The sequence below is a fragment of the Castor canadensis genome, chromosome 2 (assembly GCF_047511655.1).
Source record: "Castor canadensis chromosome 2, mCasCan1.hap1v2, whole genome shotgun sequence".
In the NCBI taxonomy this organism is placed as follows: Eukaryota; Metazoa; Chordata; class Mammalia; order Rodentia; family Castoridae; genus Castor; species Castor canadensis.
The window spans coordinates 41,695,077-41,711,582 of NC_133387.1; the positions used below are offsets into that span (position 1 = coordinate 41,695,077).

The 16,506-nt window shown below is 34.1% G+C and overlaps 1 protein-coding gene across 21 annotated transcripts in view; it reads right to left on the minus strand.

Moving 5' to 3' along the window:
• Positions 1–16,506, minus strand: part of Phf14 (PHD finger protein 14) — a 229,686-nt gene that overhangs the window by 87,128 nt on the left and 126,052 nt on the right. Inside the window, exon 17 of one of the 21 annotated variants that reach the window (XR_012445135.1) lies at positions 3,593–3,799. The exons of 18 other annotated variants lie outside the window; for them this stretch is intronic. Coding sequence is in view for 2 of the 3 variants with exons in the window: in XM_020180326.2 (XP_020035915.1) it covers positions 3,784–3,799 (16 nt within the window). In the remaining variant the exon portion in view is untranslated. Of the gene's footprint in view, positions 1–4; positions 4,755–16,506 lie in introns of those variants that run through there. 2 more of the 21 variants (XM_020180326.2, XM_020180327.2) reach the window with 2 other exon arrangements.

Genomic DNA, 16,506 nt, shown 5'->3' on the forward strand with positions numbered 1-16,506 from the left:
AGACAAAGAAGAGGAAGAAAATGATTTATCTTCACATGTGCTATGATCCATACAACAGCATTCAATCAGGAGTTTATTGACTACTGACAATATGCAAATATGAAAAAAAAAAAAAGGAAACAACTGATACATTTCTTCCTGTGCTTAAGAGACAGGTTAATAATCAGTGTTCTGAAGGGTTTAACTCTTAATTTCTGCTAGGGAAATACATTAAGTAATAATTTTAAAATCTGAAACACTGAAGTGCACCTCCTATGCAAATAATTTACAGCCAGTGATAACCTGAACTTCCAGGAAAAAGCAAAATCTATACCATAGACTTGAAAAGGAATGTACATTTTTTTATGATAAAGTTGATATTGATAATCATAGCTATGTTCTAAGTAAATGGAACATTTTATTTAGATCCCCTCCAAATGTACACAAAGCTAAATATAACAACTTACTCTGAAAATGTATATCATTACACCTGTTCACTTGAAAAAATAAGTATCAACAAAATTGATGAGTTTAATTTTCTGACTTTTGCATCATTTATATGTAAATATAAATACAATAAAAATTTTAAAATTAGTCTTGAATATTGGCATTACTTAATACCTCAAACACATAAATCTATTAATGAGGGATGGATTATTTCATTGAACAGTGACCAATTACTTCACTTAAACGTCTTAATAGATGGACAAAGTATAATACAGGCTTTCACACAATTCTGCATCCTACCAATATTGAAATAACACTATCAATAAGTACAATAGTTTAGTCCTTATAACTTACAACAATTTTAGTGCAAACTACCTGTATAAGCACTTTCAGTACAAAATAAATGAGACTGTCTTTTAAATAAAGTTTCACAAATATCAAACTAATATAGAGACTTCAACCTATTTCATTATTGCCACTATAGATTTCTATCAATGCAGTAATGAATGAGGAAAAAAATTGTTTACACATAAAAGTACATTAACTGAAAAAATGGAAATTTATTCAAATCCAAATCCATTTAAAGAATGGGATGAATTCAGTTATCTACATCTGCAGCAGCCAAGTTCAAGATTAAAAGTGAAAGGAAGAAAATAAAGCAACTCATATGAAAATATACAATAAGACCAAGTATCTCTTCACAGCATGAGAGAATGATTAGACATTTCCATACCTGAAACTCATCTGCTTTGTTCATTAATAAACTGATCTCCATCTGCTCATTCCCTTGGACAATTTTTTAACAGTATAACCTGCTGTGTTCAAGCTCCATATAACTGCATTTTCCTGTTCATAATTAACTAATTAAGCTCTAATCAATAGTGTATATCCCGATTTTACAATGTAAATCAGATAAATGAGATAATGGCTAGGGGTCAATCTCATTTTATTTACAAAGCCCAGCATGAGCATTCAATTTCATTACATCTTATGTACCTGAACAGCAGTGAATCTTATTGGCAGGACTACAGAAAACCTTGGAGTAAGCATTACAGGAAAGAGGCCTGTATTTTTGTAAAGTATTTTCAAAGCATGCCAGTCTCAGGTCACAATCCTGTAATGTTACATAATTTTACAAAGTGTTGATTCAGACAAACAGAAAAAAAAAAAGATTCTGCTTGCATATGCCATGCAATTCTAAGTTGAGTCTCCTAAACAAATTTCAACTGTCAAAAACAATTTCAGAAAATTAAACAATTTTGAATAACGTAAATATTCCATACTGCTGCAGAGTCCATCTGAATTCTTGAACAGATATTGGTGAAATACTCATAAAATATTCTCATATTGTGAATCAAGTAAAAATTACTGGTGAGTTTTGTTTAGCAAGTAACTTTAAATGCTTAAAAAGAGTGGTTTCAGTTGGCAGAGTAGATAGCTCAGTGGTGGGTTTTATCTCTACCACCTCAAGTGGTTTCATTAAGTAATATGATATAAAAGTGGGGAAATAGGATAATGAATGCAAATATTACTATTCATTGGTGAGCAATCTATTTTAATGTAAGTATAAAATCAGATAAGCATTCAAAACACATGAATAACACATAAATGATGAATAAATATAATTAATAAATATGAAAATAACTTCTAAAATTAACATGGATAAAGGCTAATACTATGTTTTGTTTTCATTTTGAAATACAACCTTAATTTCAAGTCATTTTTTTTTAAAGGAAGTGGCAAATTTTGGACAAAGGCTATATCCCTGATTCCTTTCTGTGTCTTTCCCATAAGAGTAAAATAAAATTTGAATAAAAATAAGGAAGTTATATTCTATGTGTTGTAGAAGAAACTACAAAAACAACTTTATCTAAAAAGAAATATTTTTTAAAATTTAAGGGTCCTTTTAAAGAGACAGACCTAAACCACGCTTAATATTAATCAATGTTAATATAACATATAATTTTTTGAAAAAATAATGTATACACATGTTCTCAAAGTGTCCCTAATCAGCTAAGTGAATACCATCTAAAAACTTGTTACAAACGCAGATTTTCAGGCCTCGTCTGAGACCTACAGAATCATAAACTACAGGGAGACAGGGAGAGAAAGTATGGTGGGCACAGGGAGGTTTCCAACAATCCTTCCTGTGATTCTGAGGCATGATAAAGTCTGAAAATCACTACTATTTACTAACTGTATCATTCCTGTTTGCATCTGAAAGACATTTAATTTCCTTTCTGTTATTTTATTGTTTTTTCCTTTCCCTATTCTGTGGCAAATAACCACCAGGTAACTGATGTGCCATTTTCTCTTAAACATGTTTGTGAACTATGAACCATTTAGCAATATTTTCTTAAGTACACATTAATTTTCCCCTTTGAATAGTAACGGACTAATTATGGGCAGCAAATAATTTTGTACTATAGAAACATGACAGTGTTTAGGAGATTAGGAGAAATTCTACTCCTTTCAAAAATTCTACCCTTTTACAGAACCTATCCTCTTATGAATTATGCAGTTTATATTTGTAACATGTAACAAAGGTCCTTGAGGCTAGCACCAGACATGGAAGAGCATATCCACCAGTGAAAACTGCAAGATGGAGAATGATAATTATGAAGTACTCTAATCAGAATCTAGGTGAAAAGGATTTTGATTTACAGTGAGACCAAAACCACAATAACCTAATGATTTCTCAATAAATAAATAAATAAAAAGACCTAAAATAAGGTAACCATTAGTATTTTCTCACCATATATTAAGAGGGTCAAAACCTCATACATTAGCATAGTTCATTCAGAAAATGGTAATCTGTTATTTTTCTTAAAATCAGCTGGAGTTGAGTCATAGTAATAATTACCAACTTTTTCTTAAACTTACGTAGTGATAAATAGATCCTTTCTTATTATTTAAAAAACCTACTGCTTTTGTTAATGACTAATATTTTTCTCCAATATTATGAGATCTTTCAGTAAGTTAATAATACGTTTAGACATAACTTCATACATATTTTACTTTTATTAAACATCTTAACCAATTACATGGTTCCTATAACTATAGATTACTAACATACAGCAACCTTATAATTACACTTGCACTTGATTATCTATAACATTGCCTATTCTATTCCTAAAGTTTAAACTATTTTCTATTGCCACTATACCTGAAAAGAGATCCAAAATACACTTATAAATCAGGAAATTCCAAGAAACATGTTGACAATTTACACATATATTTGCATTTCAATTTCAGCAAAGAGTCTCTTCTAAATCAGTTCAAGATTGAATGATGGAATATTCAACAGATTTCTGTCGTTGACTTAAAATTGGATGATTAAAGCTTGAAGATCAAATTTTAAATCTGTAAACCCCTGCAAAGATACAGATGTTGATGAAGATCTTTCAGCTGGCAGGTTGTACAGTCAACAAGGTTTGTATCTCCCTCCTTATTTCACAACTTTGTATTTAAAGTTGAAAAAACTAAAATTATACTGAACACAGAACGTTCATATTAAATAAAACAATAAGGACTGAATAAATTTGGCTATTTCTAAAAAATACCTAGAGATCAACACAGATATATTTTTATTCTTGAGCTTAAAATCTGAAGTTGTGAAAATTTCATGCTAATATTAGTTCTTTCACACTATGACTAATGAGTCAAAAAATAGGATGTCATATACTTCACATGTCTTTCACTTTTGCTGAATATTATAAATTGAAATAAGCTTTAATAAGAGTCTGTAGTTGTTCCCCAATACAGCAGCATTTCATATGCAAATATCTGTAGTTAAGTTGGATGAAACAGATTATCAGACTAATGGAAAGCATTGTCTTTCTTGTTTGTTACTGGTGTTATTCAACAAGGAGAGCATAGTGCATTTAGGTGCCACAGGCTTCCGTAACTCTTCAGTGAGTCCAAACATTGTATACCATCATTTGCCAGAGAAGCAAGAGGAAAAGACATTTACTTAATAGGACAATTCTGACAAGACATTTATCCAATATGTTTCAACAATGCACGTATCAAATATTTCTGATTAGTGAGAAAAAGGATAAAGGAAAGGAAAAAAATCCGCACTGGCAAATTAACTGCCTTGTCAGTCCAAAAAACAAACCAATGGATTACATTCTATCCAAACCTGACAAGCAAAAAGCAACTTTTTGCAGTGATAAGCTTATGGGAAGGACAAGAGAGCTGTTCTCCTTTACTGTATGTATTCTATTGAGAGTGTTATCCACTTTTTAAAATCACACTTATAAAAGAGGTTTCCGGGACTGCCTCCGAGGATGAGCTGTGGCAGAGTTGGGTCTCATGAAGGGTATCTACACAGTAAAGTGATAAGAAAAGAACATTAACATTTAAAGATCATAGCAGCTCTGCACTATGTCTTATGAAACATACTAATAATACCACAGTAGATTCAAATAACATGATTTGGTCCAAAGAGATAGATAATTTAAACCTAATGCCATGATCTTTATAGGTTCTCATTAGTTAAAATTGAACTATTTTATCTTTGAAATGCTGAGTTGCCTCCTCTTGTATTATTCTTATTAGTTTTGGTTGTCAAAATAAACCTATTTTACTAAAACAAAAAATAATATAAAAATACGAAAGGCTTGTATTTATAAACATATATGATCAATAAATGTTTTTAAAAAATAGCAGTTTGCTGGGCTTTTTTTCACCAAATATGGCCATTTAACAATGCTTAAGAAAGCATGCAACCTTGGTGAAAACAAGCAAACCTAATGTTACAAATATAGTCTCAAGGAGAAATGTTCAAATGATGTTTACCCCCGTGCCTATATGGCCTTCCTTTTTAAAAGACTACATTAAAAATATTTGGTTACCGTTATTTGCTACCTTTGTATCTTTATTTTCAGAGGAGAAATCTTACGGGCTTAATTATTAGAAATAACATTTTTTGAGTATGATAATCGTAAGAAATTATATTTTCCTTCAAACATTTAGATCTATATAGATGAGGTGGAACTCAATAGTCACACATCAGAAAAATTTTATTTTTTATATTTAGCTACTAGAGAGATGTGTTTAATGCTTCTAAGTTCCATTGAGAAAAAGAAAGTGAAAAGTGGCACACAGAAAAATCTAAAGTACTAACAAGAGCTACCATGCCAAACTGAATAACCTGTAAAGAAAGTGAAAACAAAGCTTTACAAGAAAAAAAAAACAAGATGTAAAACAATTTTCAGAGAAATGCTGTATTTACCAACACATAAAATAAGAGAAAGAGCTGAATTCTCCTGTTAAGTAATAAGATGCATGCTAACTTTTCTGAGTATGTACAGCACATTCTGAATCTGAAATTTTGCTAAGCAACTGGCTGCAGGTTAAGCACTACTGGAAAAGCATAATGCAAGAGGAAGCAACCTCATCCCTTACAACAGAAGTGTGATTCTTAATTATATGCAAAAATAATGGACTGACAGACAACTGAAAAATAGTTGTGTTTGACTTTGATACTCATTTGAGTATAGATGCATTAAATACCCAGGAAATCCTCCTCAAACTTCAATTAAATACAAGTTGAAGTTTAACTATGAGAAAAACTACAAAGCTGTTGCTAATATTCCTCCATTCTAAATTTCATTTAATATTCCATATCTCTTAATGCCAGAATAAGGAGTATGACTTGTGTTGGCTACTATCTCACTAGTACAAAAGACTGTGCAGTATTTTAAGTCAAATATCAAGTTTTGGCCCAGTATTTACTCCGTAAACACATAGTAATCTTATCTGCAAACTAGTGTAGAAAAAAGAGAATTAACTTTTTTCAAATGGCTTTGCTGATGCATGCACCAGTAACTAACAATGTATCTTGTATTGTAGTGATTGCCTGCCAAAAGAAATATCTACTACATTTGCCTCAAGAAAGTCAAACACATTAAAGCAGTGCAGTGGGGTGAAGCAGTATGCCTAGTAATTAGTAGATGAGCTATAAAGTGAAGACAGTTCAGAACAGTCTCTAGTTGTCCTACTTTCTAGTTGCGTGATCTTAGGAAAGTAAATCTTCTCAGTTTCTTCACCCACAAAATAGGGACAAAATCAGAATCCATCTTATGAGACAGTTGTGAGAATTAAATGAGATAAAATATGGAAAACACTAACAAAATGACTGGGACATGATATCCTCAATATATCTTGGCATCTAATATTTAGCAGTCCAGTACATTTGTAAAACACTACAATACTATTTTTGTGGAAGGGAAGAAATTATATTTTACTTTAAGATACAACAATTTACATAATTAATTTTAATATACACTAGGACACTTCCTATTTTATATTATTTAGTGTCTACCTCAGTCACCCTGTGTCTAAAATGGAGGCAGGCATACCTCGTAGGGACTGTAGGAAGAACTGAGTGAGATAATACACCTGAGAGCAGGGAACAAAACGGGAACCTAATATTAGCATTACTGTAACTCCCAGGCCCAAAAGACTTTTTAAAGCAACACTTTTCTGTGGTAAAATTAAAAATGTTTAAAAAAAATTAGGGGGTTTTTGGGCTGGACACATAGCTCAAGTGGTTTAGCACATGCTTAGCAAGCATGAGGCCCTGAGTTCAAACTCCTGAGTTCAATACCACAAAATATATCTATAGATAAATAAGATATCTATCTATCTATCTAATCTTCTATCTATCCTTGTATCTTATTCCCTACATACCAAAATCTATCAAACTCCAAAATTTGTATCTAACCCTATTTTCAAATTCATTTAACCTCTTATTTCATTACTATTATATAGTTCATACATCCAAAGCAATACAAAACTATAATAAATCAAAAACTCATTATAGGAGTAATATATAAAACAGGATGCTCATGAAACACCTTAAGAAAAGAGAAAAAACAGAAAACACAATAGCTTCTAATGCCAGAAGTCAGATTACACTTGTTTTGTGTGACTCCAAGGGTTGGAATTTTTAAGAAAAGACATGCCAGCCCACTTGGACAGAGAAATTGTCCCTTTCTGACCAGAGCAGTCTCAAAAGGGAGGCAGCTTATACTTGTCTTTGGCAGAAGCTTGTTCTCTGCTGCTTAGTAGTGGTACTGGGCAGATGATTCAAGCATTGGATGACTGGTGAGATTACAGACTTCTGGGTTCTTTTTAGAACTAGATATTTTTTGCTTTGGAATCTCTTGAGTTATAAAAACAAAATTTGAGGAAAATGAGGTTAAATGCCATCATTTTGCCCATGATAAAATGACTTTAAAGGTAACTTGATTCAAGGTCATTCATCTAGTCCATAGCAGAAGTGTGGGTACAGTCTCAGTCTTTCGAGATGATTAATATAATCATTAATGTATGTAATAAATAATCTTTTATTTATTACAATGGAAAATAAGAAAAAACTACAAAAATGAATTTTATTGAGGAATGAGTGAAATGAGAGATATTTCATTGCTATACATGCTTGAAATTAAGACATTTACTATTCTAAAACTGAGTATCCCAGAAATACCACACTTCACTATGTAATGTATATCATGTTCAGGCTCTTTTAAGTCTAAATTATGTGTCTGTTCTACACTTATTTTTAAAAGAAGAAAAATGTAAATATTCAAAATTCATACTATATAACAAAATAGCCAAGAATCACAAAAATTCACTTAAAGGTTTAGTGTTTTAAGGTAGACTTTAAAGTCAAAGAATGTCATACAGTGTGAGGCACACTAGCCATTCCACATGTCTAACAAAATCATCAAATCATCTTAATTATAGGAGAAAAGGTATACCAGGTAAACATTTTCTTTTTAATCCATTTTTTCAGAATATCACCTTAATAAGAAAAATTCAGTGGTAGCTGGGCTACCTTCATTATTTAAACATGATTATTATAAAACATAATCATCTCTTCCCCAATCATTACCAATAGAAATATATCCTTAAAAGCAATTTTATTTCATTCACAAAACCAAGTATATTTTCTAATTTCTTCTTTACATTCTAATCTTTTCATGATGCACAATGAAACATTTTAACTCTAAGACATATAGCCACGTTTGAGGCCCTCAGTTTAAACTTCAGTATCACAAAAAAAAAAAAAAAAGACATAAAGCTTAAATCATTGATTGTTCCTTTTTTGTTTGTTTTGCTTATTGTTTGTTTTGTGGTAAAGGGATCTAACCAAAAGTCTATGGATGCTTAGGAAGCACTTTACCACTGGGCTGCATTTACAGACTTTGATTTTTAGACAAGCACTTGCTATGTAGTCCAGGCTGGCCTTGAGCTATTGATCCTCCTATCCCAACCTCTAGTGCTAGGGTTACAGGTATGCACAACCATCCCGGGCTGCAGGTAACTTAACAATGGTGATACAAACCATTCAGTCTTAAACTTTAGATTATTCTTTGTTGTAAGCCTTCTGTTGTTCTAAATTATTCAGTAAATAGTCAAGATGGAATAACAGTATTTAAGTATTTAGAGAATGAATTAAAGAAGAGCATGGTACAGTGAGGAATGAAGAAGAAAGAGAACACATGACTTAGAAATCAGTGAAGATGCTAAGAGACCTTACTCAATGATTGGAGTTCAAGTGCTTGCCATTTTATTTGGCAAGATAAAGACCCAGAGGTTGGAAGAATTGATATGGTAGAGCTGCAGAACCCAGTGACACAGTAGTAATAAAGGTGAGAAGCAAGGCAGACAGGGTAGGACCTAAGCAGGGGCTGTCAGAAGTGAGAAAGAGAAAGAAGAAGAAACAACAAAGCAGCTAAGATGGATGGAGTTACATAGCAAAGAATAGACACTGGACATTGAGAAAGGTCTCAAGGATACCAGATGAATGGGAAAGGGAAAGGATGCATGTCAACAAATGTTATGAAAGAAAATTGCTCCCTAAATATTCTGGTATTTTTGGCTTTAGATAATATCCAAGATATTTTTTTAAATATCTTGAACAAAATCATTTAAAATTGTGCATAAAAGTAAATACACTAAGATGCTGTACGATTAAATTTATTTTTGTATTTTACATAATGTATAATTCTATAATGCAGAAAACTTTAAAATTTTAAGTTTCTATTCAATATTCTTTAAGTATTTTTAAATTAATGGATTTTATTTTTTTAGGACATTTCAGATTTACAGGAAAACTCAGCAAGTAAAACAGATTCACATATATATCCCCCTATACACACACACAAACACACAAGGCCACGCAAACCTCCCTTTAAATTCCAATTATTAAAGTCTACATTTTTCACCTCATGAGCACTTTGATGACTTACGAGTAGCGAAAGATGAATGAGATAGAAATAGAGATAAACATGCTACAGTTTAGGAGTATGCATACTTCATTGATTCTCATTCAGTGCAGTGATACTGAAGGAGTCACTGAGTTGGATACAGTTCATAAACAATGAACTTTGAGATTGTGAAGGGAAGGACAACTTTCATCCTCCAGCAGTGTGGATCTTTGGTTAAGAGAAAGTATTCAAGCAAGAGCTGAAGAACAACGTGGTAGGGATATTGTTGCAGGAGTTCAAAAGTTAGGTTAAGTTTTTGAATAAGCTTGATCATTCAGATTTTCTCCAAGTCCTCAATTTCTAATTCACCAAGGAGTTACACTGGGACTTAAAATCCAGTGCTCAATCCTGCTTAATTATAATTCCAACTCCAATCAGGAGATTCAACTATAATTTCCTATAACAGATCAGGTGCCAGTTCTCTTTTAAGTATAACTCTGAATCTACCAACATTAGCTTTCATTGATAGAATATTATCTATTCTAGGTATCAAAGCAATTCTCACAGCTATAATATGGTAATATAAATAAAACAAGTTACAAAGTTCTAGATCTACTATTGTTGGAGCAAGATACTATTGTAAAGTACTAGGTACCAAGATAAAAACTACTGAATTGGCTTAAATAATTTGAAGATGAGTTTTCCACACTAGTATTAGGGTAAGTTGATATTCCAGAAAACCCTGGGATGAAAATACCAAAAGAAACTGGCAAATTCAAGAAATGACTTCAGGGCCAGGTATGGTGGTACATGTCTGCAATCCCAGCTACCTGGCAGGTGGAGACAGGTTTATCATGATTGGTTACTAGTCAGCCTGGGCAAAAAAAAGTAGTGAAAATTCATCTCAAAGAACAAGTTAGATGTGGTAGTACTAGCCTGTAAGCCCAGATATTGGAGAGGTACTGGTAGGAAGATCAAGATTCAAGGCCAGCCCCTGGCAATAACTGCAAGACCCTATCTAAAAAAACAATAAAGCAAAAAGGGCTGGGGTGTGGCTCAACTTGTAAAGCACTTGCCAAGCAAGGTCCTGAGTTTAAACTCCAGTACTGAAAGAATATAGAAACCTTGGGGGCCACAAGCACAAGGATATTTACATTCACTTTTATCTATAGACCACGTGGTAACCCAAATAATGGCTCCTAGGAGTCCATGTTCTAATCTCCAGCGCCTGTGAATATGTCACCTTACATGGTAAAAGGGGTTCTGCAGGAGTTAATAAGTTAAGGATCTTGATATGAGGGGTTGTCTTTGGGCCTGACATAACCACAAGGATCCTTAAAGAAGAAGCAGGAGTCAGAGTCAGAAAGCTAAACAGATGGGACTACAGAAGAGGTTATAGTGATGCAAGGAAGGGATCATGAATAAAGGAATGCATGGAATCTCCAATTCTAGACAGGTCAATGAAACAAATTTTCCCCTCAACACCCTAAAAGGAAACAGTACTACCCTGCTTGACAAACTGAAATACATTTTGGACTTTTGTCTCTAGAATTATATGAGGAAACGTTTATATTATTTTAAGCCATCAAATGTACGATGATTTGTCACAGCAGCCATAGAAAACAAATACAGACCACCCCAAGTACTTCAGGTGACGATCTAGGCAAGGTGGTGCAGGCCTAGAGGAGGGGAGCACTCACCATAGTGGGAAAGACAAAAACCTCACTCAGACCCTTCTCCCTTAAGGAATAAAAGTTATAAAGAAATAAAAATTATAAAGGCTGTCAACCCTGTTGCCACATAGAAATCTCACTGTAGAGAGAAATATTCTCTGCTGTTGGAGGAGGAACAGTGAAAAATCCTGGACCCAGAATACCACACCTGTATGTTTAAAGAACTCCTACCACAGGAAATGGAAACGAAACTCTCCCACACACTATTACCAAAGAAATAAGACAGAGTATAGGTGCTATAAGAAAGAGACACCAAATCATTGAAAATGTCCCCATACAAGAAGGAAGCTTCAATTCTTTGCAGCCTAATGGCTGAGTTTGAACATGGAAAACAGAACTCCTTTTGCTTCCCTCACCCATCATATTAGCTGGCACAGATTAACCAGGACCAGCAGTCTACTGCTAAAGGGGAAGAAAGGGATCAAGCAGGCTTCCTCAGTATTATAGGCATATGGAGAAATATAAATCTTAAAGGCAGAACAGATACTTAGGAAAAAATACTCTGGCACTGTAGTAGATAAATCTGAAATCTTTGGTACACTGAAAATAAGCAGAACAATAAGAAAAGATAAGACCAACTTAATTCCAGACTAAATTTACTCAATTCCATTACATTGAAAGCCTAAAAAAAGGGGGTGTGCTCTTTTGGTCAGTTCATGATGTCCAGCATTTAATCAAGTTATAACATACTGAAAAATGAAGAAGTGGAGGAGGTAGGAAGGAAAGAAGGGAAGAAGGGAGGCAGGAAAGAAGACTAACTATCAAGAAAAAAATTGATCAACTGAATGAACTCAGGGATAACAGATATACTAGAATTTGTTCTCTGGTTACAAAGAATTTAAAGTCGAAATCATTAACAAAAAAATGCAAACATTGAAATAAAACACAATAACCTATGAGTTCAGAGGAAATAATGAGGAAAATGTAAGTTCAGAGACTAAAACCTGAAACCTAGTTTTGTATGGCAGAACCTTATCATACTTTCTAATTATAAGAAAACCAAAGGTCTTAATTAACAGGCACCCTGAAAGAGATGGTCAAATACTGCACTATGTCTGAGATGTCTAGTGCTGATGCTATCACCAATCTAGTTAATGGGTCACCATGAAGAGTAAAACAAACAAATGAACAAATCTTACACCTAGTTTTTAATTTTGCGTTGAGAGCTTAAAAGATTCTGAGTTTACCAGTATCTCAGCTTCAACATTTTAAAATACTATTTTGGCCAAGACAACTGCCTCCTCCCAAAAGATTCTAAAGGTTCTATGATCAGGCTCACCTATATAGAAGGAAGTACTTGGTTTTATGAAGTCCCCACATTGGGGCAGCTCCAGAATAGACTTCAAAAACTTATTGAGTTTAGACAAGATATGGAAATTTGCATAAAAAGCAGATGATATTTAAATTTTAAGGTATCATTCCTCTGTTACTTACCTTTGCATATCTCCACCACCAAGTCTGGCACCTGGTGTAATTGGAGTATACAATAATCACTTGCTCATTGTTGAATAAATGAATGAATGCTTTTATAAAATTGTTCCCACATGGTTAGAACTTAACAACATGAAAGAGTAAATCTAATGGCCAGAGAGAGAGAGCTGATATAGGCAGTATTTGGTAGTATCTAGTGAAACAGGTAGAGACCACTTCAAAAAAAAGGTGGAAGACAAAAAGCAAATAAACGTTGTACCCTTCACTTGTTATGCACTAAAAAGTATTCCTTCTCCACGAAATAGAAAGGGAACGAAAACTGCCAAACACATTTTATGAAGCTAGTATTACACTTATCCCAAAACCAGGCAAAGACACCTCCAAAAAGGAGAACTATAGGCCAATCTCCTTAATGAACATTAATGCAAAAATCCTCAACAAAATGATGGCAAACCGAATTCAGCAACACATCAAAAAGATTATTCACCACGACCAAGTAGGCTTCATCCCAGGGATGCAGGGGTGGTTCAACATACGAAAATCAATAAATGTAATAAACCACATTAACAAAAGCAAAGACAAAAACCACTTGATCATCTCAATAGATGCAGAAAAAGTCTTTGATAAGATCCAACACCATTTCATGATAAAAGCTCTAAGAAAACTAGGAATAGAAGGAAAGTACCTCAACATTATAAAAGCTATATATGACAAACCTACAGCCAGCATTATACTTAACGGAGAAAAACTGAAACCATTCCCTCTAAAATCAGGAACCAGACAAGGATGCTCACTATCTCCACTCCTATTCAACATAGTACTGGAATTCCTAGCCAGAGCAATTAGGCAAGAAGAAGGAATAAAAGGAATACAAATAAGTAAAGAAACTGTCAAAACATCCCTATTTGCAGATGACATGATCCTATACCTTAAAGACCCAAAAAACTCTACTCAGAAGCTTCTAGACATCATCAATAGCTATAGCAAGGTAGCAGGATATAAAATCAACATAGGAAAATCATTAGCATTTCTATACACTAACAATGAGCAAACTGAAAAAGAATTTATGAAAACAATTCCATTTAAATAGCCTCAAAAAAAAGTCAAATACCTAGGTGTAAACCTAACAAAAGATGTGAAAGACCTCTACAAGGAAAACTATACACTTCTGAAGAAAGAGATTGAGGAAGACTATGGAAAGTGGAGAGATCTCCCATGCTCATGGATAGGTAGAATCAACATAGTAAAAATGTCGATACTCCCAAAAGTAATCTACATGTTTAATGCAATTCCCATCAAAATTCCAATGACATTCATTAAAGAGATTGAAAAATCTACTGTGAAATTTATATGGAAACACAAGAGGCCACAAATAGCCAAAGCAATACCTAGTCAAAAGAGCAATGCAGGAGGTATCACGATACCTGACTTCAAACTATATTACAAAGCAATAACAATAAAAACAGCATGGTACTGGCACAAAAACAGACATGAAGACCAGTGGAACAGAATAGAGGACCCAGATATGAAGCCACACAACTATAACCAACTTGTCTTTGACAAAGGAGTTAAAAATACATGATGGAGAAATAGCAGCCTCTTCAACAAAAACTGCTGGGAAAACTGGTTAGCAGTCTGCAAAAAACTGAAACTAGATCCATGTACATCACCCTATACCAAGATTAACTCAAAATGGATCAAGGATCTTAATATCAGACCACAAACTCTAAAGTTGATACAGAAAAGAGTAGGAAATACTCTGGAGTTAGTAGGTATAGGTAAGAACTTTCTCAACGAAACCCCAGCAGCACAGCAACTAAGAGATAGCATAGATAAATGGGACCTCATAAAACTAAAAAGCTTCTGTTCATCAAAAGAAGTGGTCTGTAAACTGAAGAAAACACCCACAGAGTGGGAGAAAATATTTGCCAGCTACACATCAAAGGACTGATAACCAGAATATATAGGGAACTTAAAAAACTAAATTCTCCCAAAACTAATGAACCAATAAAGAAATGGGCACGTGAACTAAACAGAACTTTCTCAAAAGAAGAAATTCAAATGACCAAAAAACACATGAAAAAATGCTCACCATCTCTAGCAATAAAGGAAATGCAAATTAAAACCACACTAAGATTCCACCTCACCCCTGTTAGAATAGCCATCATCAGCAACACCACCACCAACAGGTGTTGGTGAGGATGCGGGGGAAAAAGGAACCCTCTTACACTGTTGGTGGGAATGTAAACTAGTATAACTACTCTGGAAAAAAATTTGGAGGCTACTTAAAAAGCTAAACATTGATCTACCATTTGGTCCAGCAATACCACTCTTGGGGATATACCCAAAAGACCGTGACACAGGTTACTCCAGAGGCACCTGCACACCCATGTTTATTGCGGCACTATTCACAATAGCCAAGTTATGGAAACAGCCAAGATGCCCCACCACCGACGAATGGATTAAGAAAATGTGGTATCTATACACAATGGAATTTTATGTAGCCATGAAGAAGAGCGAAATGTTATCATTCGCTGGTAAATGGATGGAATTGGAGAACGTCATTCTGAGTGACGTTTTAGCCTGGCCCAAAAGACCAAAAATCGTATGTTCTCCCACATATGTGGACATTAGATCAAGAGCAAACACAACAATGGGATTGGACTTTGAGCACATGATAAAAGCTTTAGCACACAAGGGAGGGGTGAGGATAGGTAAGACACCTAAAAAACTAGCTAGCATTTGTTGCCCTTAATGCAGAGAAACTAAAGCAGATACCTTAAAGCAACTGAGGCCAATAGGAAAAGGGGACCAGGAACTAGAGAAAAGGTGAGAGCAAAAAGATTTAACCTAGAAGGTAAAACACATGCACAGGAAATTATTGTTGAGTCAACTCCCTGCATAGCTATCCTTATCTCAACCAGCAAAAACCCTTGTTCCCTCCTATTATGGCTTATACTCTCTCTACAACAAAATTAGAAATAAGGGCAAAAAATAAGGGTATTGAGGGGGTGTGGGGGGAGAAGGAGGGGGCAGAGTAGGTGGTAAGGGAGGGGGTGGGGGCAGGGGGGAGAAAATAAATAAATAAATAAATAAATAAAAAGTATTCCTTCAACAGCTATGTCACAAAACACCAGATTAGGCCACAAGGCCAGGACGTTTTACGATTAGGAGCCTTTATTACTAAACCAAGCTAAAACTAATGGGGTACCAGATGGTTACACAAATAACAAAGACAAAGGGAAACTGTCACCAAAGAAAAACAAAAATAAACTCTAGCTTCACTTGCTCTTGCTTGATTTAAAAATCATTAAGTTTAGGGGTTACATAACTGAACAATACTTTGTCTCCCATTAGCCTCACTGCAGGTTATGACAACAATTTCCCATGTTACTTTGCAAAAATTTAAACGCCACTTTTGCTAAAAATATTAACTCTTTACTGGAGCTTACAGATACTCCACTTATAGATAGCTAAAATGGGATAAAGCCTGGCATCTCATATAGCATCTGCTCCCTTTAGGGTCAAAACCCTTGGGTCAGACTATTTAATTCTGCATGAAGACATGATGATCACTGAGAAATGTTTTGTCCAAGATTATAATAAAAAAGTTAACTTGGCCTATTGCCCAGTGCAGCTGTTATGTGCACTTTCTCAGCAGCTCAAGCACCTTCATCACTAAGACTTACAAG